General features: G+C 38.1%; 1 protein-coding gene across 2 annotated transcripts in view; it reads right to left on the bottom strand.

The window, feature by feature from the left end:
• Positions 1-750: 750 nt before the first annotated feature.
• Positions 751-25,983, bottom strand: part of CALCR (calcitonin receptor) — an 85,952-nt gene continuing 60,719 nt past the window's right edge. Inside the window, exons 9-16 of one of the 2 annotated variants that reach the window (XM_084786319.1) lie at positions 23,447-23,573; positions 22,420-22,530; positions 12,743-12,896; positions 9,709-9,769; positions 9,559-9,625; positions 8,393-8,611; positions 6,885-6,926; positions 751-2,839 (exon numbers count right to left, since the gene is read on the bottom strand). In XM_084786319.1, the coding sequence (XP_084642445.1) occupies positions 2,591-2,839; positions 6,885-6,926; positions 8,393-8,611; positions 9,559-9,625; positions 9,709-9,769; positions 12,743-12,896; positions 22,420-22,530; positions 23,447-23,573 (1,030 nt within the window). In that variant the 3' untranslated portion in view covers positions 751-2,590. The remainder of the gene's footprint in view (positions 2,840-6,884; positions 6,927-8,392; positions 8,612-9,558; positions 9,626-9,708; positions 9,770-12,742; positions 12,897-22,419; positions 22,531-23,446; positions 23,574-25,983) is intronic. The other variant, XM_084786320.1, reaches the window with a different exon arrangement.

Below are 25,983 nucleotides of genomic sequence, written 5' to 3'. Positions count from 1 at the left end.
AGGAGTATGGCAGCTACCTCTACACAAGTCACCCTTCTGAAGAATTATGTTCGTGGTATGTAAAATTATTTTTGTTTTTCAAAATATATCTGTTATTTATGCTCTCTGGACCATACAGGGAAAGATGCATCTCTGTGTATCCTTTCCAAAAAGATTCCCAGGGCTCAGGAGCAGCAACTTAGGTTCTGCTCTTATTCCCCTTCGTTAGCTCAGCAGTTCTTGCGACACCCTGGCAGTTCTCGAGACACTCTTAGGTTTTCCATTTTATGCTTTAGAGATCTAAAAAATTGTTCTCATGGTGGCTTTTAATGATACTTAATGAGTTACCTCTCATTCAGTCTTAACATTTCTCTCAAATTACATTAAAAATAGGTAATTATAACAATTCTAATAACCTGGAGTCATGTCGGACAGGTCAAGTCTGGCTCCAGAAAAATGAAGGCCAATGCAGAACAAAATGATTTTACACTTCCCTGTCCTAGGCTTCTTTGCTGTGATCCCCAAATGTATCTAATAACAGACTGACAGTTATAGATGGTTTCATATTATCAAGGGTGTGAGGGTTGGGCCACTAGCTTAGTTTGGAAGTGGCTACACGAATAAAGATAATGACCTTGTGATTCATGTAAGTCATTTCTAACCCGTGCTTTTAGCTCTTTTCTCCCTCCCACAAGACAGACAAGATGGGATGTTGGTAGCTTATGGCTGAAATGCAGACAGAATGCATGGAATGACCAGAGACAAGATGGATGAGTGAAAGATGAAAATATATTTCTTTAGAAAAATATGCAAATATACATCTTTGCCTTTTCAATATGCTCTGTATTAATTTATACATGTACATAGCAGAAGCGTTTCACACAATTAAGGTATTACATGCAATATTATGATAAACCAGTTTGATTTCATCAGCTCCTACTACACTAGCACAATATTATCTCAACTATTTCACAATATATTATCACATTTGTACTAGAGCTGCCTGAAATACACTGGTTTTGATGTTTGTAAACAAAAAATAGGAACATCAGCGCCTAACACTGTGGTTGAAAAAAAAATGCCTTCGTTTCAATTTCTCCCTTACATTTGGTAAAGGAGACACACTCAGTGTCCAAGGTCTACAGTCATGGGAAATACAGTTTTTTTGGGTGCACCAAATATGAACCAGAACAAATCAAGTTACTTTTGTCTTTACCCAACTAAAGGCTTCTGAAAGGCAGTGGCCTACAATGACATGGATGATAGGAGATTCTTGAGGGTTTCCATGAAGCTCCTCGTTTAACTTACAGATTAAATAATAATAACCAATTATTGTTGCAGATTCAGAAATGGATGATAGTTATTGGTTTGTTCATGGACCTTTGAAGATCCCATACTGGGGAGGAGGAAAGAAAGATATGGAAATATAATACTGGGATTTGGTGGGAAGCTGCATTTATTTTAAAATGGATTAATACGTGGTTAAACTTGAACCTTATGCTGTGTCTTAGTCCTCTTGTTTTGCTAATAGCAGCAAACAAGAGGTCAACTAGAAACCGATTTGTAATTAGCCACACTGAGTCTTCCTGGAAAACAGAGATCTTGTTAAGCTTTGAAGCTGGGTGGAAGGCAGTTAATGGACTTGTGTGGAGTCTTTTAATTACCAGTCGTAAACAAATCTATCTCTTACTGCTAGATAGCACCCAGGGGCAAGAGGTAATCTGCTTTATAAACCTTGGAGTGATTTGCTTTATAAATCCTGTAGTTTAGGAAAATGGAAAACTCTCTTTAAAGAGTGTTCTTCTTCATGGAGAATTACGTTTTTGGCAGTTTTGTGAAAATTTTGGTGACAGATTCTTGGTGACCTCCCAATTTATAAATGTCAGTGGCCAAAGCACATTCAGCATTAAAATCAATTCCTTATAGCATTTGGGTCTGGCTGGTGGATTGGAGTAAAAAGCAATCTGAGTATGGTACAGTTCCAGCAAACGCACTCTGAATGTCCTTTTCAGTCAAAGTATGTGCCCAATGCACAGATTACCTCCCATGTTCTTGTTCATTTGTATGTTTAAGAGACACATCATCTTGCAGAGGTCATGCTATTTGTGCAGTTTACATTTTATGGATGGTAAAATGTGTAATATAGGAATTGATTGAAATAAAAAAATTAAAAATCAGATCCATAGCCAAATACAGAAATAGTCTAATTAAAAATCTAGTGTTAAAATTAAAAACATTGAGAATGATTTTAATTTCTCAAAGGTACAAATGGCTCAAGATTAACAAGGAGCACCCTGTATCTGAACTAAGTCAATTTAGTGGCGTTTTTTTGGATACCTTGCCTGCATTCCTACGACACTGGCATCTCAGTCCTAGATGAATGATGGAGTTCACAAGTTGCAGTGGGAGACTCTATTCCTAGACTGTCTCCCAAAGCAATAGTACCAAGAATAACTTTCTTCAAATTCACTATGGACAAATTCACTTAATACTTCTTCACAAATGATATGCTCAGCTCCTGGGGGGATGGGGATCACTTGAAATGCATGGTCTATCTTTCCCCCAGGAAATGAAGGCTCAGTGGAGCACAATGCTTGGGGTTGCTTCACATTCAAGCGGATTCTTCTTGCTGGATGACGTTCATTGGGATCATTTCAGCACCCTCGTCACCTTGGTTGTTGGTGGCTGGAGCATTCCTTGGTTCCTGATGGCAGATGTAAATGGGGAGGCCACCTGGCTCCGCGAAGGCTGCCGCACGAGGAGCCGCAACCACGCGGTTGGTGGGGCGGCGGCGCCTGCCCCAGCGCTGGCTCCACTGGATCTTCATCTGCGCCCACTGGCGCTTCAGGGCTACTTGCACCTGGAAGAGCAAAGCGAGCCTTGTTTTCAATGATTGTCAGCTGTGACGCAAGCAAACCTCATAGGCACGACTCTTGCAGCTTACTAGAGGATGATGGAGGTTAAATTGCAAATCCGATCTAAGAACTAAGTTTATAGTGTGGCTATGAAATATACCACCCTGGGATAACAATACGCCAATCAAAGAAGTTAGTTACCTGTCTGGGTAACAACAGGCAAGCTATGTGTCAGTTTCCCCCCCCCCCCCAGCATTCTGTCTTGGCTCTCATAGCCTGCGAAGGAAGGCTGACTCGTTCCATAACGTATCAGACATAGCTCATCAGAGGGAAGGAGTTAAGAAAAATTTACCCACTGCCATTCATGCTAAGACATGATTTTTATCAAAATTGGAGCCTTCGGATCATGAAAATATATTCACGAACCACAACATAGTCCTAAATTTTATGACAATGGACCCATGTTGTGCATTTACTCTTACCTAACAATGCTCCAAGTGAGGTGTTCCAGGTAAAAATTCGGACTATGGCAGTGAAAACATTTTAAGAATGAGATTTCACTCTTTTTTTTTTTTTTATAGAAAAACAATCAAAATAAGCTGGCAATTGGGTCATTTGAAATACTGCAATTTTCAAGCTAACTATAGATGTATGTGTTTGGTGTAGCATTTGAGATACAGGTATATTTTAAACATAGGCAAAATATTAAAGTGCTAAGGAGTAAGTTGTGCCACGCAGCTGGACTTTGCCTTGATAAAAAGTCATACAGGGACAGAGGATGGCATAAAACATTCAGTTACCACTTACTGACTGACTGCCATAGGGCATATTATAATCACGTGGTTTGAATTAATTTATTTAATCCTCACAACAGCCTTCTTACAAGGGCACCACTGTTGTGTTCACTGGCAGATGGGAGGGCTTAGATTGTGCCATGTGGGCACAGTAAGGGAGCTGCAATGTGGCAGAACCCAAGTTCGAAGCGAAGCCTGGCTGGATGTGGACTGTAGATCAGCCCTTTGGTGTCAGGGTTATAATCAAGAGACCATCAACGTACTCTTGAGAAACTAGGAAAGCTGCCAGCTCAGTATCTTTGGAGAGGAAGTGGTATCGTTTCCATGGATTCAGCACCTCTTAGATACCAAGGTTGTCCTTATAGCTAAAGCCTACTTGGAGAGTTTTCGAGGCATCCATCAGAAATAGTAGTTGTACACGTAGTGTTAGTTGACAGAAGTGCCCCACAGGAAAAAAAAATCTCGCTTCTGCCTCACCTGTCCTTTTACAGTTCCTACCAGAGTATCCATATGTACTGAATCACTCAGCCCAGCATCAGTCCAAAGAGTTTGAAGTAAATTTTAATATTTATAATTATTATTACAGGAATCTAGCAACCTTCTCCAATTGGCATTCCAAATTCATGAGCCATGCTTTTGTGTGGTGATGCCAATCTGCTTCCAATCTGCTCCCATTTATATAGTGTAGATAGAGAAACAGGCCCCAAGCAGCATGCAAAAGATGTTGTAATGATGGCAGTCTAAATAAAGTAGTTATCTCTTATAGCAGTAGATGGATATAGCTGCTTTGATGATAAGAAGAAGGGCATTAAATCTGTGATATTGAAACAAACAACAAAAAACAAACAAACAAAAAACCCCCAAACAACTCTACACTCTTACTGATTGTAGAAAGCAGAAGAAATGTTTAGAGAGTAGAAATGTTTAGTGGTAAATACACTAAAAAACATTTTGGATTACATGTTTATTGCTTATTTTGAAAAATCAACAAAAATAATTTTAACTTCCCCCTTGACTTTTATTAATTTATTTATTGTTGACTTTGAAAACAAAATGAAAGCTTTGTCTGATGGTTTGAAGACACAATTGTTCTCCCTGTCTTTATATTAATCTATATATTAAGCTTTGGAAGGCTGGTCTATTTGGGCCTTGGTCCCCATATCTGAGGAGACAAACATCATGATGAAATTTTATTGGTTAGATTGGAATGCTTTAGTGTGTATGCCTCTTTTCCTATTAAGTTTATCCTAAGCATCCATAGTTGTGTGCTGGTACATGGGAGGTGGGGTTTTCCTTCAATACTGAAGTTAGGTCCTGCATGTCATTTGTCACTCTGTCACCACAGTGTGGCATACCTGCTGCTCTTAGTGCACCCACGAACCCTCTGTATAAGGCATTGTTACTATGATGGTGATTCACTGACAGCAATATGTTGATAATGAGTCCAAATTAACTTTTCAATGTTTTATTGCATTGCTGACCTATCAGTTCCTTGAATCTTTACAAGGTCTCCTAATAGGCTTATCTGTGCTGTAGCCAGATGTACCCTCCTATGAATGAGGGTACCTTGTGTACGTTCAGTGACCAGAAGGGGAAATGTATGCAGAGTGCCCAGCTGAGACCCAGATGTCTGACATCCGCTGGATTGTGATATTACATTTGCCCTAGCATACCATTTTTGTAATATTAGAAATGTCATGTTTACACCTTCCTCTAGTTACATGATCTTAATGAAAACAGAAATGTTTCAAAAGCAGAAAAACAGAAAGAGCATATGCAATAAAGTCCAGCTATTTCAACTGTCAGGGTACCCCTTGGGTTTACTACGTCTGAGGCTCCCAATAACATCCTAGTTAAGACACAATAAATGCTGTGGCAATTGTACACATGCATGCAATCCTCCTGTGCTTTCTAAGCCTTGGCCTTTTTGAGTCTGATTTTCATATTGTCCCTGCTTTGATATTGTTTTAGATGAGAGAACTTAGTTTGTATTCTAAGACAAACTCAAAATGCAAGAGTCTTATTTACAGGGGAGTCTCACTGGTGTAGCAATATTCTACATGGAATTATTTAAGCCAGATTTATTTTTTAATTTTTTATCTTTACTGTCAAAGAATTAAAGGAGGATAAGAGGCTACTCTACCAGCTAGCAACAGAAGTATATCTCATTTTTATTCCAGATGCCTCCTATGTCCCTTAGCAATCATGAGTACACAAACACATTTTGTTGAGTGGAGGAATAAGCTGTTGGATGAAGAATAAGATGTACCAGTGAAAAAAGAATAATACAATTTTTTCTGAGTTGGATCTGGAGATTGCATCATGTGACAAAGAGGGCAAGTATTTTGATACTCACTGAATATTACTTAAAAAGAATAGAACAGGTATCAGGTGCCAATTGTGAACGATTAGAGAATGTTATTAAACACTAACAGGATAGTATATGGTCATTTAATAACAAAGTGTGATTTGTCTTGAATAGAATTATTTTTAATAGAAATTAATTTACAATGATATGAATACTTAATATTAAAATTATGTGATCTTGATAAAGAACAGTATTATTTCTACAGCAGGATTACATATATAGACAAATTATTGGAATTTAGTGAATCTAACAGAGAGTCAGAAAGTCTGGACTCCGGTCCTGGCTGTCACAGCTGTATTGGTGACCCTGTATCAGTAACATCATTTTCCTCAAACTTAGACTTATCACCTGAAAACTGAGGAGAAGTTTCAAATGGTATTCCTTGGGATCATTGATGTCCACTGGTGGAACCTTTAGGGCTATAGCAGCTCTCCTTTCACATTTTATACATTGAGCTTTCAGACAAGATTTTGTTGGAAGAAAGGGGGCCATGGCTGAATGACCTGGGTAGCCCGGCTGTATAAGTCTCTGCAGCACACTGAACCAGATATTCAGATTGTTATATAAGGCTTTACTCCATGATAGCAACCATTGACGGCAGCACACTGACAGTGAATCAAACTTAAAATTTAATTTTAATTTTATCATCAAATTGCTGACACATCAGCCAAGGGAGCTCTTTCAGCTGTATATGTAATTGCACCCCACATCCATAGGTAAGTGAGACTCAGCTTGAGATGGTAGAAAAAAACCATACCCATTGCTCACAACCCCCTGTGAGATCATGTAGGAATGAGATCTGGTGAAGCTGCCCTGTGGTCCTTTGGAAACAGTAAAATGCTGGCTTTATATAAGTGGGCTATAGCATGACATGGAGCACATGCTTACCTCATGGTTGCAGAAGCAGTAGATGGTTGCAACAAAGAATCCCTAAAAAGACAAGGAAAAGTACATGTGAAGTTCTTTGTGTTTGCATGATGTCATTTCATAAAATCATGGCACAGAGGCTTTCTATAGAGGAAAATTCCACTATGTCAACAGCACATCAAAGTTTGATGAAACAGAAAGGCAAGACAAGAATGATGTATCCTTTCTTTTCAATGCTATGTTACAAAAGTATTTCCATTAGAATATGAATATATATATCAGTACCAAAAGTTTAAAAATCATTCTGTTAATAGAGAAATACATTTTTGTTAAAGACATTACTATACAGCAACTAGGAAGAAGGGCTCTAGTGAATCTGCTTAATATATTGTTCCATTTAACACAGATGGTTTTGGAGACTGTGTACTTTAAAAAACTAAAAGCTGTTATCATCAGAGGACCCTTTTCAAGTCTGAGTGTAAAGCTGTGGGATGTAAATTAGTGCGAGACTTCCCAAGTAGGTCTCTCAGAAACCTGTTGCCTTTAGAGACTTGCTTAAGCTTCATAAGATGCTTTAGGTTTTTAAGTATAATCCCAATAGCTTAGGTTATTAAAGAAATGCCTGGGCTTTCTTTTCAACCTAATTAATGTTGGCCTCCTCCTCACATTAGGCCTTGTCTGTTGGGAAAAGTGCAGTGGATTTGAAGTTTGTAATGGAGAAGGAAATATTCTGGCCTATATTGGAACCTCCTCCTGCCCAGATGGAGACTCAAAATAACTAGATGTAGCTTTATTGGCACTTTTTTTTAACTTTAAAAAATATTTTATTTATTCATATTACATCTCAGTTGTTAGCCCATCCCTTGTATCTTCCCATTCTTCCCTCCCTCCTTCCCATTTTCCCCTTACTCCCTTCCTCTATGTCTGTGACTGAAGGGGACTTCCTCCCCCTGTATATGCTCATAGGGTATCAAGTCTCTTCTTGGTAGCCTGCTATCCTTCCTCTGAGTGTTTATTGGCACTTTTAATCTGGGCCAGATCTTTGGAGTGAATGGAAACAGGGCACCAGTTCTCTTCTCTAGTTTGGCTAACTGTGAGGCCTGGGACTGTGTTGGCAGTGCTGTCCTACGTGAGAAACCCAGGTACAGGGTTCCTGTACAGGCCTGGAACTCTCAGGGATAGACCTCATCAATGAAAGGTAAGGGAGCAGGAGGCATGGGCAGCTCTGTGCAGTGTGTTACTCTCATGACTCCAAAGTCACACTGGTTAATGAAGTAGCTAGGCCGCTACTTGATATGTAGAAAGCTGCCTGTGTGGGACCAGTAAAGCCTCCTGGTTATCAATAAAGAGGGAACAAATGCCTTATAAAAATCTGTTTTCCTCCAAAATTTGTGGTTTCACCCGCTGAGTTGAAGGCTGTGTGTTCAGGCTTTTAAGATCATAGTCTTACAAGGAAGATTACAGGTTTTAGTCAGATGGCTCTACTAGGAGAACAAGCCGTGGAGTAAACATGGGGTTGGTTTTCTTACCTGGAAATGAATCAGAGAGTGCATGACGTAATCATAGATTTTCCCAAGCACCTTGTTGGAGGGCCTCCAGGGAAACACAACAAACTGGATGCCCAGAAGGGGCACAAGGACCATGGTAGCCTTCACAGCCTTCAGGTACATGTAGGATTCTGCCTCATGGGTCTGCCTCATCTTGGTCACAAGCACACGGACGATGTTGAGCAGAAAGAAGAAATTAACCTGCAAAGATTGAGATGAACAAATCCTCCATCACTGTGGCACGAACAACATGACATCTTCTGTACCAACGAATAGAGAACTTTCAGAATAAAAGGAGTTGACATTTGAACCACAGCTGGTTTGGGCTTTAAAGGTTAGTTCTGAAAATACAGTTTTAAAAGGATTTAGTTGTAATCCCAAAGAGTACATTTTTTTAAAAGCTGGGATAGAAATTGCCATTGTGAAAAACAAAAACAAAAAACAAAAAACAAAAAACAAGAAAACCAACCCCCCCCCCCAAAAAAGCAAAAAACAAAAAACAGAACAAAACAAAAACCAAACCATAAAAAAAGAATGAGACTTGTGATAGTAATTGAATTCTATAAACTTGGGTGGGCCCTAACGGAAGAAAAGGAGATGAGTACCATGGGCCCGCATCCCTCTATGCTTCCTGATTAGGGATACAGGGATGTGACCAGCTGCCTCATCTTCTGCCATGCAGCCTCTCTCATGACATCTATATTACCTCAAACCAAGAGTCAAGCAAACCCTTTCTGAAGTTGCTTTTGTCATAGAAAACAAGACAAGAAGTGAACACAACTGGAGAGACTGCCTGGATGGCAATTCAACTTGTTCAGCTACTAAAGGATGCCTCCTCAGTGCAGGGGCAGAATGTGGTCACATCCAGGCTTGAGTCTGTTTTTATTTGTATTTTTTACTATGAGAGAAGAAAAACACTGTCTTTGAGATCGAAGTGCTACATTGCCATCATCCTATGTATGCAAATGAGCTTTTCCACATATAAAGTAAAATAATTTTTTTTTTTGAAGAATATAGTTGGGTCTTTTATGATAAAATGACATTAAACTAGCTTTATTTTGTAGTTACAGTACATGTGCCACATAGAAATATATTCACAAAGCTGAACAATGACAATGATAACAATATATTTAAAAATCGGTTCTTACCACCAGAGCCACCATCACAGGCCCATGAATGATGTAAAGCAAGTGAGTTTCTGCACTCAGCCAGCAGCTGAAAAAAAAAAAGTAAGGTTACACATCAGTATGTGCCTTCACTTTGGATTATATTAACTTAAGAATCAATTTGATACTTACTTGTCATTGTAGTAGAGGGCACGAGTGATGGCATGGATAATGGTTGGCACCACTGGGAAGCCTGAAATTGGGAAAAGCACAAATCAAAATTAGCTCCCATGCCATAAGCTTAACTACAATTACATGGATAATGGCAGCATATTTGCAAAGATGGTAGCAAGTTGAGTGTGCCCATCAAGACATTCCTCTGATGTTTGTATTAAATTATCTTCAGCCAAACCAGACAGAATTGCTCCTGGCTAGAGCATCACCAGTTTGAGGCGTCTGGCTAAGAACATCCCAGACAATCAAAAGCCTTTCACCAATTGCTAGCTGCAGTAGGTACATTGTAACTTGTACTGTGACTCTCCATAACATGGTTGTTTCTGAAGATGCTTTTGCTGATACTGTGAGCTGGGGCAAGAAAGTCTTTGGTTGTGTGAATTAGATTCACCATGTGAGAATCTAGGCCATCCTTAAGGGATGTTACCAGGGACACTGATTGCTACGAAAGCCTTCCTTGATATTCATATGATTCCTTTTGGGTACTTCAGTTTCCTCTTTACTTCATGTACACTGATCCTGTTTCCTTTAAAATAAGCATTTCAGAGCAGCCAATATATTCCTAACCCCTTCAAGTTCTGGTTGTGGCTTATAGAGGAAGCACAGTGTCCCCTTGATGAAATCAAAGTACAAGAAAACATAAATAAAACTCCCTTTGAGTTTATCTTGAGGAAAATACAGATGATATCCATTCAGCCTGCCAAATTACATATTTTAGAATAATTTTTCTTTCTATGTATGCACTCTAAAGTTGTAATTTTCCTTTCAAAATGATTGTCTTTTTTACTCAGATGTACCTAGTGCATGATAATACAACTTGATTTGATTGAAGCATCTGTAGAAAGAGATTTGATGTTGCAGTCAGGTTAAGAAATGCGTCTTGGGAAAGAACTAAGCTGGTACCCTTCAAATTTCAGCAAATGAGATGAAAGAAGAGAAGGTCTCAAACTATTAGGTTTTCACACAAAATCATGTTGGTTTCTAAACCCATAAATGAAACAGTTCAATAATACCACTGATTACATGTTGGGCTTGAGATGGACTATTTATACAACATATGATTGTGCTATTCACAGCAGTTCTAACAAACTATTTTCTCATTTGAATTCAAAGACCCAAAGTTATTGTCTGGATTTGTTCTAAACTAATACGTTTTAGGATTAGCAACAAAAGGCATTTGGGAATCTGAGTCTACTTCTCCACATCACTGAAAGACAAGCACATTTCCCAGCTAATGGGGTAGACCCTGCCTCTTACTCCTGTAGCTACTATGGCTTTAAATATACAGTTTGGGTTTTTCTCTCTGTTACTATTCTTTCAGTCCCCAAGACTTGTAACAACATGTCCTTTCTGCCAAACATACTGAAGAAAAAAAAAAAAGAACAATACATATTCCACACTATTCCTTTGTTTTCAAATAGGAGATTAAAGGAAGCCTACTTTTCAATGTGAAAATCCATAGGAAGATTTTCCTTCCTTCTATTTGTAATAAGAGGAAACCAGTAAAGCCCCCCACCCAAGGCAACCTGAACACATGACTTTGCTTGGATAGGAGAGACATCAAACACTAAGAGATGCAAATACAAACATGGAAAAGAGCATCAAGGGAAGATTCATTCTTTCATTTTCTGGTGGAAAGAACTTTCTGCACTACATAGTTTTTCATTCACAGGATGGATTTATTATGTCTCTCATAAATCTAGGAGTTTCATTTCATTTTGAATCCTAGGATTGGAAACACTTTTCACACAGACGGCCTTGGCCTTGATATCCCCTAAAGACTAGTCCCTTTCTAGAAAATAACTATGGGGGACATATTTTCTGCAGCTCACCTTTAAAGAGTATTTTCAAAATATCAGTTATGCATATTTTATTGATATTGTAAAGTCTAGACCCCATGTTCCTGTTTTAGTACTTTCAAAAGGAAACCATTTATTACCCAACAGAAAGTTTTCTCTGTTCCATCACACCCATTAACAGTCCTGTGAAGCATTTTTCTTGAGAAATTATTTGGCCTTACTTTTGTGTGTGTTCCTCCCACACAAATGTGATGCACCTTCCAGTTCTAAAAGAAGACACGTGCCACTCTAATGGTCTCATATATGTTGTACTTGGCATTATGAGTTAGTGAGTAGTAAGGAATATGGTGGATTTTAATTGTTTTCCTTACTTCCTCCCTCTTTCTTTCGTGTGTGTGTGTGTGTGTGTGTGTGTGTGTGTGTGTGTGTGTGTGTGTATTAGATAGAAGTGAGCAGACTTTGGTATGGCCCAATGGTGTACTGTTGAACTCTGGTTGACTTTCTGACTTTCCAAATAACTACCTATAAGGAGCAAATCCTCCTTTTTGATGCTTTCTTTTTTCTGGGGTTAGAACACTGGACAAGAGATCTACTGCCCTAGCTGGCACAGGTTAGGAGTGTCCCATTCTGTGGTTACTGTGAGTGTGATATTCTTTATGATCCTACTTGAATGATGCTAATGAAGTCTTAAATATTTGCTGATCAATGAAGGTTAAAGCATTGTATACATATTTTTAAAATCATTCCTTCCCTGTAAATACAGGTTAACAATTCATTTTCCATTCTGAATTGTTTATGTGCTAGATAGAGATCTTTATTGAGCTGTGTACAAAGATGCCAACAAGCTTTATAATTAACTTATAATGCACTAGTTGGGAAAGAAAAGTATAAATGTTCCTTCCAAGGTACCCTTGTCTTAGCTGAATGTGTGAGAATACATTTATAGATAGCTTTGTTTTCATGGAATATGTTCTGAGTTTTACAGATAGATACTTCGGAAGTGCCTCCAAAGGGAAAAAAAATCCATCAATTGTGTTTCAAATAAAATAAGTAAACTAGATCTGAAAGGGATACTTGAGGGAAGCCACAACTGGACTTCCGATGGTGTTTTCTGAAATCAAGACTGAACGAAGGGTATAAATATGCAAAAGTGGATGAATGTAGCTCAAAATTCGGTTGTATGAAATACATACCCCAGCCAAGAAGATAGTACCAGCGCAGGCGTTGCTCCTCAGTAAACACAGCCACAACAATGAGAGTGTGAAGGTAGATACCTTCGCAGAGCATCCAGAAATAGTTGCAAGCCATCATGTACTGGTGGAAGAAGTGTAGAATCTTGCAACTAATCTGTTAGGAATAAATGAAGGCATTTAGTGGAGGGCATTGTTGCAGGTCTGGTTGTCACGGGAGGAGAACAATTATGAGCCAAAGTATCTGCATTGAACTCTCAAGAATTGCCCTATTTGTCAACATGTGCCCTCTATATTTACAAATCAGAGGGACAGAGGGTCACAAGTATTGTATGTAAATGGCCACATAGGCTACTGAAAGCTGAGGCCACAAAATATTCTTTTCTCCATTAAATTCTGGAGACTTACCTAGACTAAAGCAATTCATTGTCCTACAAGGAGTCTGAGACTAACAGTTTTAAAGATGATTCAAGGGTTTGTACATGCCTTCCGGAGTGTTTCCTCCTGTGTTCCACAAGGCAAATAACCTTAAATATATTAAATGCTACTTCTGAAGCAAATTGATCTGTTAGCAATGCCTTCTTACCCATAAAGAGGAGACCACCAGGAGAGAAAGTTCTCTTTTATGGACCAGGAGCCCATGACTATCCCAGCTTCTGTTTCATATGTTGCTCTGTTTTCTATATTAGGAACCAAGTGTTTGCCAAACTCTCTCTGGGCGTTAAGGCCATGTCCTCAATGACTACATAGGAACCATGCCAGTGCAGAATTAATTATGTATCTCTTAATCACCTACACGAGGAAACCACAAACCACACAACAGAATGCCCCATCATTTCCTAGTCATTCTAGAGTTAGGGTTCCTCACCCTGACTTTTTGGGGTTGATAACTGGTTGTTGGGAAGGTTCGCTCTAGGATTGCTGCAGTTAGCGGTATCTTTGCCCTCTATCTAGATGTCCATAGTACCCTTTACTCGCTCACAACAATGGAAGATGCCTCCAGATGCTTCCAAATGTTCTTTGTGGAGTAGAAATGCCTCTTAGTTAAGAAGCCTTACCTGGGGACACCTAACTTTAATTAACTTCTGACAACCACAAGGCAATGGCAAGAAAACAGCATTCTGATTTAGTGGAAGTGGTTGTCTGTATAGCAATTACTTTACTGAATGGTATGTATTCCATTACGTTGCTCCTCATAGAGGTTGCTTTGAGTCGATTTGGATTTCAATTTTCCTTTCATAAAGCAATGTAGCAAAGTGACTTTCAGTCCAAAGCACCTTTCTGGGCTTTTACACTTCTATGGAGTGCATGAGAGTCGTAATTCATTTAGCGGGCAATGATATAGAGCCAGCATGTTTTCTGGTATGCTTCGGATTCATAGGAGGAAGCCATCTCGGCTCTTGAAATGGTAGCTATTATGCTTTCAAAGGTAGAATCAACTTCTGGTTCAGACCAGTAGAAACAGACATGTAGAAAATCTACATCAGGAAATCTAATGTAATTTATATTTGGCATGGGGTAGAATTGGTATACCCTGGCACCGCAGCCCTTGCCATGAATTATCTTCCTTACCAGGATTAGTTGATTGGCTAGTACCTCAGTTTTGTATTTGCTGAGTAAGTATTTGCTATGGTGGTTCCAAGACACCCAAACATCAATAAAATGAGAAATTCAGCTGAGATTCTGGATCCCTTTCCAGGACTACCCTTTGAAATCCTAGATTTTCCTAGATTCCTAGAGGCTGTGGTGGTTTTCTCTTGTGGGGGAAGGGATAAACATGTGGAGAAGATGGTTTTTGCCTGTATGATTCAGAGTAGCTGAGGTTTCATGTTTAACCAAGCTCCTTCTCATTTTTCTTTGTAGTTACATTCAGAGAAATTACTATAAAAACCTGAATTATCAAGGACTAAACCATGAGTCTAGGAATAATACAAGGTGAGGGTTCTTTGAGGCCTTGGTCACATTTTCATCAAGTAATCAATATGTAGCTTTTGTTTTATATGTTTGGTGTACAGACACCTTAATGGATATGCATATTATTGATTCATCAATTGAATTCTTGGCCAACTGGCACAATATCCACTACTTGAAAGAAATGTATTTAGTACTTACTTTCTTTTGTAAGCATATCAAGACTTTCTTGTTATGCCTTAAAACAAAATTTTCAAAGGAGAATTAAAAACAGTAGCCATATATTCCTTAAAGAATCTATTCTTGCAGAGTTCAATGCTTATGAGCAAGGGAGTGGCCTTCTGGTGGCAAGACAGACAGGTAAACAAATGTAATCATGCGCAATGAAACCTATAAATATATATTTTTTACAGTTAGTCTTGCTATTAAATTATTTTAACAATTGTTTTCTCAGATACCTAACAAAGTCTGGCATTTAGGAGAATCAATGAAGCCAACTAGAGGGCCTTGTTTTAAGAACATTAGATTCTTTACTCAATTTGTGGACAACCAGCAAGGAGTGGAGTATTAGGTTGTGTCAAAGGTGAACACATGGGTGGGTAGTGTAAAATGCTCTGCTCACGCTCTACCCTGTGTAGTTCTGAGGGGATTGGGGGGGGTGCAATGTTCACTGTTTTATACTAGGGGAGGTGGCTCAATCCTTAGGAAAATATTGAAACAAAATGGAGCAAACACAAAGAATCTCTCCCCTATTCCTTTAGTTATCAAGGGACAAATAAATTCTTAAGGAAATATGACAAGCTTTTAAGAGTATATTGCTTCCTATAAAAAATTCACAATTTCAAAATTAGTTTGAAACGGGCTAGTGTGCCAACTCCAGAATTCTTTTCTCTGAGGTAAGGCTTCCAATTTTCCTTTTCCCAAGTCTTGCTTTAAAACAGAATTAGACTCTGTTGCTTGTTTGAGTGATCTCCAGTGGTTTAGTATGTTTATTTATATTTCCTTGGAGTTTGTGGTTTCTCACCAGTCCACTTTAATACAAATGGGAAGCTATGTTTACTTTATCAAGGGAAGATGAATAAATAATTCACTTTCTAAACATTTATCTTGATGTGTGAAGACATTTTGAAGGACCCCACACAGCAAGGACCTGTGGTCTATGTTGATTCCATTTTTAGATTAATTTTAAATGTTAATTAAATTTAACATCTAGGTTCCACATTGAATGAACTTACTGTTGTCATCACATATAAAACTATTTCATTTTTACACATCTGACTTCTCCAATACTATCCAAAAGGACTTGCATTCAATAATATTCAGAGGTGAGCAACAGGTGTTTATCCAATCTAAATGAATATGGCTTTGTATATGGCTCATAATGTTGCTCAATTGAGTGTTTCAACCCTTAATTAATATCATTATTTACTATGTAAATGAAAATTATTCAAGAATGGACGCAATTTTCAGAGCCTTTTATTTTAACTGAATAGTACTGAAATTCTTGGGAATATTTGTAGAGATCAGAACATATCTGAAGGGGTCAGGCTGCTGACATCCATAGAAAATGTATAACGTTGGGCTCAACTCTCCTAAAATGAATTTTTATGCCAGTTGCATTTTGGGTCTTTGTCATGTTTTTCTAAGTGTCTAGAAAAGGTATCCTTTGATGACGGCACTCCCTAAGCAAAGTACCCAAATAAACCCTGTTACTTTTATCCTGTATCCCTGCTCAAAGAGCCATATTACTTTGCACAATGGTTTAGTTCAGTTTTATTTTTAATTTGGTATGGGTAGGTTCCATATGCAGAAACTCTTTAGTGGTCAATACTTGGCCGCCATTAAGCCAGTTTTCTAGTTTCCTTCACTAAGTAAAAGTATACTGGTTTCACTATGCCTGGTAGTCCCACAGTTCTCAGGTTTCACATTGACAATTTAAAATATTCATGATTAAGTTAATAAAGATGTACGGAACTTAATTTAGAATGTTCTGGTTTTCTCTGTTAGATACATAGACTCACTGAGGTAAATACATTGGTCCTGTGTGTTTTCGCTTGTTGGTATCTCCTGAGATTAGACTATATGCAGAGAGAACTTTGACCATTTTTACCTAAGGTTATGAACTCCTTGTTCATAAAGTGGAGTTTGGTTAAGACAAAATGAATCTACTTATTCTCAATAAAGTTTGAGACTTTTTTTTTTTTTTTGGCATTTTAAACTTCATTTTGTCTCCAGTCAGTTCTCTGATGTCTCTTCATGGCAATTTATGGTATCTATATGTTAAATTTGTATGTATTTGGTTTGCATGTTCCTGAGACTATCCATCCCCTGGTATTTTATGCGTCTTCTCCAAATTGAACAGTTACTTCTGCTTACCCACTGATTTGGCTGGATCTTTCCTTTTGGTCTCCATTTTGTAAATAAACTAATCTAATGTAACATATTTAAATTTAAGTTACTCTACCTTTTGGTTCCAGAATTTCCATGTAGTCCAATTTCAACTTTTTGGTTAATATTTCTTATCTTTCCATTTTTTCACAACTCTTAGTATAGTTATAATGCTACTACATAGATTGATAATTTTAATGTCTGGATTAACTAACGTTTGACCTTAATTCTGTTTTTTTTTCTTGTAGCCCAGGCAAGCCTAACACACATGGCAACATTTGTACCCTAGCCTACTGAGTGTTGAGATTACAGAAATGAGCCGTCAAAGATGGCGGTATTTTCTCCTGACAATGGATTACACTTCCATTTAAAAAAATCTGGTAGTTTTGAACTATTTCTGGATATAATATATATTGGGATGTTTAGATTCTCTGGTATAGAGTCTAGATTCTGTTATATTCCTTTGAAGTTTCTTATTTTGTTTGTTTGAATAGGCACTTTACAGACTAAATGTAAAGTACACAGTCCTAGACTGTTGACACCTTACATCTCAGTTATTTAGATTTAATCATACTCTTGGATTCCTTTGAACACATATGATCAGGTGGGATCTAAACACAGATATGTACACGGAGCTCAGCTCCTCGCCCTTCTGAGCATATCCTTTACTTTTAGGGCACTGGAACTGTAATATTCTAATATTATGCAATAAATATAGGAGCTACTCAGCCATCTCCATTTTCTTTTAAATCAGACATAAAATCTGTAGCATTGTGTGATGATTACAATGGCTGGCTAAAGAAAGATAAGCCAAATTTTTAAGAAACATTTTCCCCACAAAGCTGGTTTTGCCCTTTAAATAAAATGAAGACTAGCAGGCCAGCATGGGCTACCTATTACAGGACCATATCATGGCATTATTTCCTATATCACCCCAGAAAATCCATCAGGTATGTTTATTCCAGGCTATTTTTTTTCCCCCACAGGATATTGAAACAGGCAGTCCCATCTAGCTTAATCCACTGGGGACTTTCCATTCCAGCCTTTTCTCTCAGTCATCCCTCCCTTGTCCTGCCTTGTGCCAGCTGCCATCGGTGGGGCAGGGACAGTCATTTCTACACCGGCCTTTGCCATCCCCAGTGTCTAGAGTCTCAGTCCATTTCCAAGCTGACCTTTCTGTAATCTCCTAGAATGATGCTCTGGTATAGTCTGGTGGCTCAAGTGAGAGGTAAAAGAAAATCATGCCATTTTGGAGCTTGGGACTCTTTTGTCTTTACTTGAATAAGATGCCATAAAAAGCGTAACCTGATTGTCTCAGCTTTTGAGGTGCAAAGTGCTCAGGTTCCCAGTAAAAACCAATCTTCCCATATTGTCCCTTTTAGAGCCAGATAGAAAGTTCAGACAGACATTGCTTTCTAGAAAATGACAAGTACCCTGGCGGCTTCGTTCATCTGCAACAGGAACAATGGTTTTAAATCTGCCTCCTGACTCCACATGGAGATCGTCAAATGAGCAGATAGAACAAGAAAGGCGAAAATTTGGATATTATGGAAATGGAATGCTTAAATGACAACGGGCAATTTTCACATCACTCAGTAAACTGAGGATCTATTCAGCCCTTATTTATGGCATGAGTTATTTTGAATTTAATTTGAGAGAAAAAAAAAGCAAAATAGAAGAAGGTGAAGGAATAAAATTCTCATCTTGGCCTTATCTTGGGTAATACAGGTAAGAATACACCTGTAAAATCTTTGGAGGCAGAGAGTGAATGCTTTGATGGAGAACGGAGTGCAGAGGCACAGATATTCGCCACTGTTGAGTGGGATGCTCCATGTCTTCCCTTACCCTCACAATTAAAACAAAAGCTCTCCTCAGAGTGGTCCAACCACATTTGGCCCATATAAGGTGAGGTGGCCTCTCTCATCAAGAATGATTTTTTTTCTTTTTAATATATCCCCTTAGTTATTGGATAGAAAAAGTTTTGTGTCTCTTGGCTACTGATTCAGTCACCTGAATTGGCAAATCATCACTTCTCTGTTTTGGTTTACTTAGGAGAGAAAAAGAATAATTGAAAATTATGTATTATGGTTTTCTTTAAAGGAGACAGATGTCCATACGACATTCAGAAACAGAAAGTGTGCTGGTGAATTAGTTTTTCTTCAATTTGTGACTATGGCCACAGTGTTTACATTATATTTCAATAAATACTTGTAGATTGACAGTGTCTGAACATTCAGTTTCCAAAACGTTTTTTTCCTGTTGTGTTTTCTTTCCTATTTATTTATTTATTTGATTTTTTTCTTCCTTGTCTCTGTTTTTTATTGTGGAGCAGAGCCTTGATTTTGTACTGTTTGGATTGCTGTGCTTTTGTTCTGTTTTTTAAAGAGTAAGACTTCAAATGACTACCTTAAAATAACTTTAAATGCACAATTCTGCATATAACTTAGTAGGATTGAGAACATGGCTCTTAGTCTTTGGTTGTTGGTATGGCTGTCTCATCAGTCAGGAGAATTTCACTCCTAAGAAAGATGGAGCTTGGGAAAACCCAGTTGAATTTTCCTTGTTCTTGTCTACTCTCTCTTCTCAATTGTATGGCAATAGGGAAGATGTCTTCTTTTCTTTTACATAAATGATGGGGTCTACTATAAGCCACAGAAATAATGTTCTGGGTGGGGGAAGATTCTCAAAGAACTGGGCTTTCAGAAAAACACATGTGATAGACTCACAAGGTGAGAGAATACATGTTTCGCTCTGCATCTTCTAGAGATGTAATAGTTCCAAGGAGCAGAAACATTTCAAATGTACCTGCTTAAGAACACTCCTGAAACTGTTTTGCTTCCACAGAGTCAGTAGTCCTGGGCCACTTATTGATGGATTTAACCAGTTCTTGTTGGAAATCCATAACTATTCAAATAAGGACTACATCTGAAGCAAATCACTTCATGTCTTTCTTCTTCAAGAAAGGTTTCACTGAGTGGCTTACAAGCATTACCTCACTTTTGGAAATGTAATCATTGTCTTTTAGTCTATACTATTTAAATGATTTGGTGAGAGGTTTGGATTTTCATATTTTCTCTCAGGGATAAAACATTGGGAATTGTGAATGAGAACACATTATGATATCATTTAATTGTCACGTAATTGAGCTGATACTGGTAGCCCATTCTCATCTTGTCTAGACTCAGACAAAAGAGAGCTTTCATCTTTAGACACGTAGAGAAATATATACAGATTTGTGTTCTTTTGGTTTTCATGATAAAACAGCCATATTTCAAAACAGGACAAACTATCACTGACTCTTACATGTGTGGTTGCAGAACACAGTATGTTGGGTGAGCCTTGGCTCATCCCTAGGGATGGTGAGGATGAAGGCACAGAGAATACTGTCATCTAACAGTATCACTTCTGTTCAGACTGAGGACTAAATGTGAATCTCGAGTGCTCACTAAATGCTACATTGATTGGATACAATTCTTTGTTTCAGCGTTCCATAGTTTTTCTTTAGGGGGTTTGCTCTTCTATATCTAAAATAATGAGTTCGTTAGATTGAAAATGTACTGATTGGGAGAACTAGCTTTTTGTTTTTCGTGCCTTAACTTGGCTCCTTTTGCTCTATGTATATGAGAGGATCAAGCTCTTTGCTGAACACTAGAGAAAACCTTTCTGTTTATTTCTATGGCTCTTCTAAGTTCTCACTGACATTTTCCCAGGAAGTCAGCAGCGAAATGGCGAAGCCAGCCCTCCAGGCATCTGCTCACCAGCTTCTCTGAAGACAATGGGATAGATACTGGATGATCTGGTGATGGCTAAGAACAGCTTGACTGGAAAAGTGCCTTGGCACATCTTCCACTAAGACATCCTATGAAATTGAAGGCATTTAGCAAAGATAGCTAATGAGCCTATTATGAATAAGAAGTTGTATAGTAAATTCTTTGTGAACATCAAGCACAGAGCTGTATAGACTTAGTCACAAGGCAACAATTAGCAGAAACCTTGTGAGCTTACAGTATTATGCTCTTAGGAAGGCTAGAAATGTTATACTTCTTTTGGAGTCTAAGACAAGTCCTTAAAACCAAGCAAAGTGTTTTATTTCCTTCTTTTTTTTTTCTTTTTTAATTCTCATTTGATGGATACATTTGCACCAGTTTCTACAATTTAGTAGTAAATGTGGTAATGGGGTGGTGAATATGATTTTTTTAGTTTGTCCCAAGATGATAACAAGGTCAGCAAGATCTCACAAACTGTGAGGATTCTTTTTGCTATTAACAGCAGGGGAGCAAGCTTAGCAGATGGGAGGAAATCTATCTGTGAGCATAAGTACTTTGCAATGTGACTGAGTACCAATCCCAGGTCAGTGTGGTTGATTATTAAGTAACTGAAGTGCCACCCTTTAATGGGAAATGAAAAAGCCAAAACTCTGAAAATCCTGAGAGACACTTAGTGCATTGCTTGTATTTCGATGACTAATTACAGAGAATCATTGAAATGGATGAGATTGTTGTTTTTTCAAGAACGTAAGGAAATAGTAGACCATCAAGAGCGTAGAAAAGAGAGGTAGGATTGAATGAGACTGGGCTGTTTTTGAATCCTATCTCCAAGTATTCATAACAGGAAAGGAATTTGCCTTCACAGAACTTTAGTTTCCTAACTTTAAAAATAGGGCAATGTGCACCTGTCATAGGGCATGTTGTTAATATTAAATTAATTGAGATCCGTTTTATCGCAATCAGTTGGCATTTAAAAGAAAAGTCATCAAGGAAAACCTATTTGGTTACACAATTCTTTAGATAAGACAAGACTTTATGTCCAAGAGCAGATGCCATGGATTTTAAAGAAGAATCATAATGATTTTATGAATATTTTCAAATGGAAAAATGATTAACACTGTGGATTTCATTAGAAGCCAAATTAAGCTTCTTTCTCATGCTATGCCACTGTTATGCAGGATGCATACTCAGGGCAGATTTCATGCATTTTTGTCATTGGCTTGGCAGAACTGTCAAATGCCAGATTTGAAAGATGAGGCTATCTATAGATGCTTGCGTAATATAGTTAAAGCAGAGAAACAAGAGTTAAAATATGCCCTGGCCAGTCCTACTTTCTAGACAGCTGCAGCTCCTGGCTTCCATCTCCTCCCCATTCCCCCTGCCCTGGACACACACACACACACACACATCTGTCTAGATCTTCTAAGGCTTTCTTGATCTCCAGTTTCTAGATTCAGCTCAGTCAGTGGGACCCTGTACACAAAAAACTAGTAGATGAGAATGAATCAGGACAAAGCACACCCCCACCCCCACCACCATTTGTGGGTGTGTCCCAGGCTGGTTGTGTCTGGAGACAGGAGTCCCGAGTTTCTGGAGTTCAGTCCTCATTATTACCACTTCACTGTTATTAGGGTCCATCTTTCCCTCCTTTGCACTCAGGGGTAGGGGTGGTGACAGTTCCCACTGCATTGTCCACATGTGTGTGTTATGATGAAACATATGCATCTGTCAATGTTTCAGAACAAAAATGATCAAATGTTGACAATGTCATATGCAAGGTCATAATTACATCATCAAACCGTTTTCCCGAACTGACTCTTTAGCAACCGGACTGCAGCATCGTGCGCATAGCAACTAGCTAATATTTATATTTCCCCCAGGTGGCTACAGTGCAGCCATACTCAGAACTACTATGAGGAGAAAATCTTAGAGAGAAAAAAAAAAGAAAGAAAGAAAGACAGTTGAAGACAAGCGTGAATCACTGCAAGCAAACCTCAGGATGGTTCTGAGAAAAGGAATCGATGAAAATTCTTGGTGAACAGAGCGAAATGAATTCGGTTCCTCTCAGCAATGCATAGGAGGATGGTGCACATGGCATGCATTTCATGAGCGTGTGTCCATTGGCCTTAGGTTCTTTTTATTTCCTTATGTCAATACGAATCTTTTCCAAAGCATACAGACAGAGAACTTGACCATATTTGTAGGATTCATTTGAGTAAAAGCACAAGCACTTGCAGCTGCAATGATTGCAACAGCCATGCTAGCAGCACAACAGTGAAATTCTGACTATCTTGGCCCAACTGCAATACTCAGTGGCAAGCTGCGGTTTACTGGGAAGCACTGGTACAGAGTGCCTAGTATTATCTGTATTCCCAAGAAGCACTCAATATTTTTCCCATACATATTAATAGATCATTAGCATTGATGAGTTATTGTGTAGCCATAAAGCACATGATTCATTGCATAATCCCCATTTACCTATGATTCAATGACTCCCACCCCTTTAACATGTAAACATTATTTTCAAGAACTACTAATAGGCTTTCTTAATGAAAAAAATCAACTACGGAAGTACTGCTCCCTATCTATAAGTACTGTGCTCTTTACAATAAAGTTAAAACCAAAATCAGATAATGCTTACAGGATCCCGTCGCACCAGATCTCCATTGGGCACAACCTCAACCAGGTGGATGATGATAATGATAGAGTTCAGGATGTAGGTAAGAAACATGTTCTTGTGCAGAGTCACCCTTTGGCATCCCAGGCTCCTGGAAGAAAAATTACATAAGAGCATGAAGTGTTATTAAAATGCTCGACTTACTTGGAAAGGCTGTTTAGAAATTCAGATTTTTAGGGGAAAACCTTTATAAACTGTTTTCCAGTGGCATCTCATGACTTAGCTTTCTCATGGTGGCTTCCAATAACAACTGGAAGATTGAAAGGGAAAATCGTGTTTAGGGATAGTAAATGCTATAGAGCTAATAAAGAGAAAGGTCGTTAATGAAGAAATGATGAGAGATTGGTATGCACTTCCAAATGCAAGGCTACTGACCCCCCCCCCCCCCCGCCCCCGCTGCGAACACGCAGAAGACATGAGGCGAGTGAGGTGAGAGAGTGTGTTCACTGCTGCTGTAACAAGGCACGTGGACCATGTCCTGAAGGCATTCCTGAGGCTTCTCACCCTGCCTCTTTGCCCATTTTCTGCTGGTGGGGCATAGACAACAGCAAAAAACTCCAAATGAGATCAGATTTGATCTTGTGAGGCTGGTGATGCCTTACCTCTGATGACATTGATTGATGATGTTTTTTTTTTGTGAGGGGCACAGGTTCCACATAAATGATGAAATTTAAGTGCACATATAAAACTTTCCATTGTAATGGGCACTAAGGATCATAAAAGTGATGCTGATTGTCTGAAAAATTCTGGCAAAATTTTGCTAGTTAAAAGACAAATTCTAGTGATAAGTCAGCATTCTTCACTTCCACAACCCCTTTAATGGTTTAGATATAATAAAACATTAGAAGGGCTAGTAACATTCTTTAATCTTAGGAAAACAAATGTCCTTAACAGTTTCTGGTTTATGTACTTTAAAGACATTATTGAAAACAAGAGTAAAAATTGTAGACAACTGCTTTGGGGTATAGATCTTTGGCATCAGAGCATGTGTGCTCTATGAATATTATTATCTCTTCTTGTTGCTTTCCTAGAAAGCCAGATACTTCAGTTTGCATCTCCTCATTATTAGCCCCAGGCTGTAAATCAGTTATATGTGTTTTCTCTTTCCGAGGTTTAGGCTGCTGTTTGGCAGAATCTGGACCACACTCAGAGCTTTCTAGAAGAGCTGTCTGGTGCTGTACGAAGGATATGACAAGAATCACTTTTCTTTGGGACTAATTAGGTTGAGTAATATTTCACTTTGCCCATGTACTGAATTAATAGACACTTGTCTTGAGCAGCTTAATAAAGAAATGATGGTTCCAAGAACATTATTATTTCCTTTTTTGTTTGACTCTCATACCTTATCACATATTTAAGTGACTAGAGAATCAGACGATGGCCCCTGCCACTTGCCTTGGAGCCAAGGCTACATTTATTATTTTATGTAATTAGAGTTTTGGAAAATTTTCATTCTTTGACTTTTCTTGTGGTTTTATTAGAAAAAGAACTCAAAGGTAGGCTTTTAGCATCATGCTTTTAAATCAAAGCTGCTGCGAGTCATGATGATTTATTTATTTACCATGGAGAAGAGCAATTGAGAAATGAACAGGCATTCCAAAATTAATCATGTACTGTGATTACTCTGCTGTGTTCTGATCATTATAATTGAAAATACTCTCCTAATTCTAGTAATTAATTCCTCATGTCTTGTGACTTTATCAGCCTTTCTTCTGTTAAACCTGTTATGGAAGGAGCTTATTGATGATTCACTTATGTCATTTACTAGTCATCAAAAATTACCTAGGTGTAGTAATAAATATAAGATTTATAAGTGTGATACAGACAAATATTTAAAAAGGATCAAAGGAGAGCAGTCATTGTGCTAAGGATATGTTTACAGGTGACTAGTCTCCCCTTGGGCTAATTGCCATTGCCATTATCAAGGAAATATTTTAATAAAAATCAAATTAGGGTTTTTTTAGCCCATTTCTGAGGCACTATATATTAATTGCATGTAACATCCTTTAAGCATGGAGGATTACTTGAATTTGGAAGTCAAGAAAATCTCATCATAATTTGTGTCATTCCACAATTGTTATTGGTTATAACAGTAATGGCTATGATGGCAATGGTAATTATCTCAAACACTTGTGATTGAATTTATTTTATGTCAGTCAATAATCTATCAGATTATTCATACTTAATATATATTTCAGTTTCTAACATATTTACTTAACTGTGGTGTCTCTACAAGGAATATACATGTGGCTTACTTTAAATTTACGCTTGTAAATATAGGTGAAACAGATGGCATAAATTATGGGGGCTTTATTTTGATAAATATTCATTATGTATATAGTGTTTCTAACTTATTTTTGTTTGATATGTGTGGATGTATTTCTGTGTGTGTAGAGAGGTTGAGGATGTAACTGTGTGATAAGTTTGGAGACCAGATAGATGCCAATATTGGTGCCTTGTATTGTCCTTTACTTTTTGAGACCTGTTTCTCACTAAGCCTG

Source organism: Acomys minous (genome assembly GCF_964271855.1).
Source record: "Acomys minous genome assembly, chromosome: 6".
Classification (NCBI taxonomy): Eukaryota; Metazoa; Chordata; class Mammalia; order Rodentia; family Muridae; genus Acomys; species Acomys minous.
Note: the sequence above shows the minus strand (reverse complement) of the source record. Positions and strands in the feature narration are given on the sequence as shown.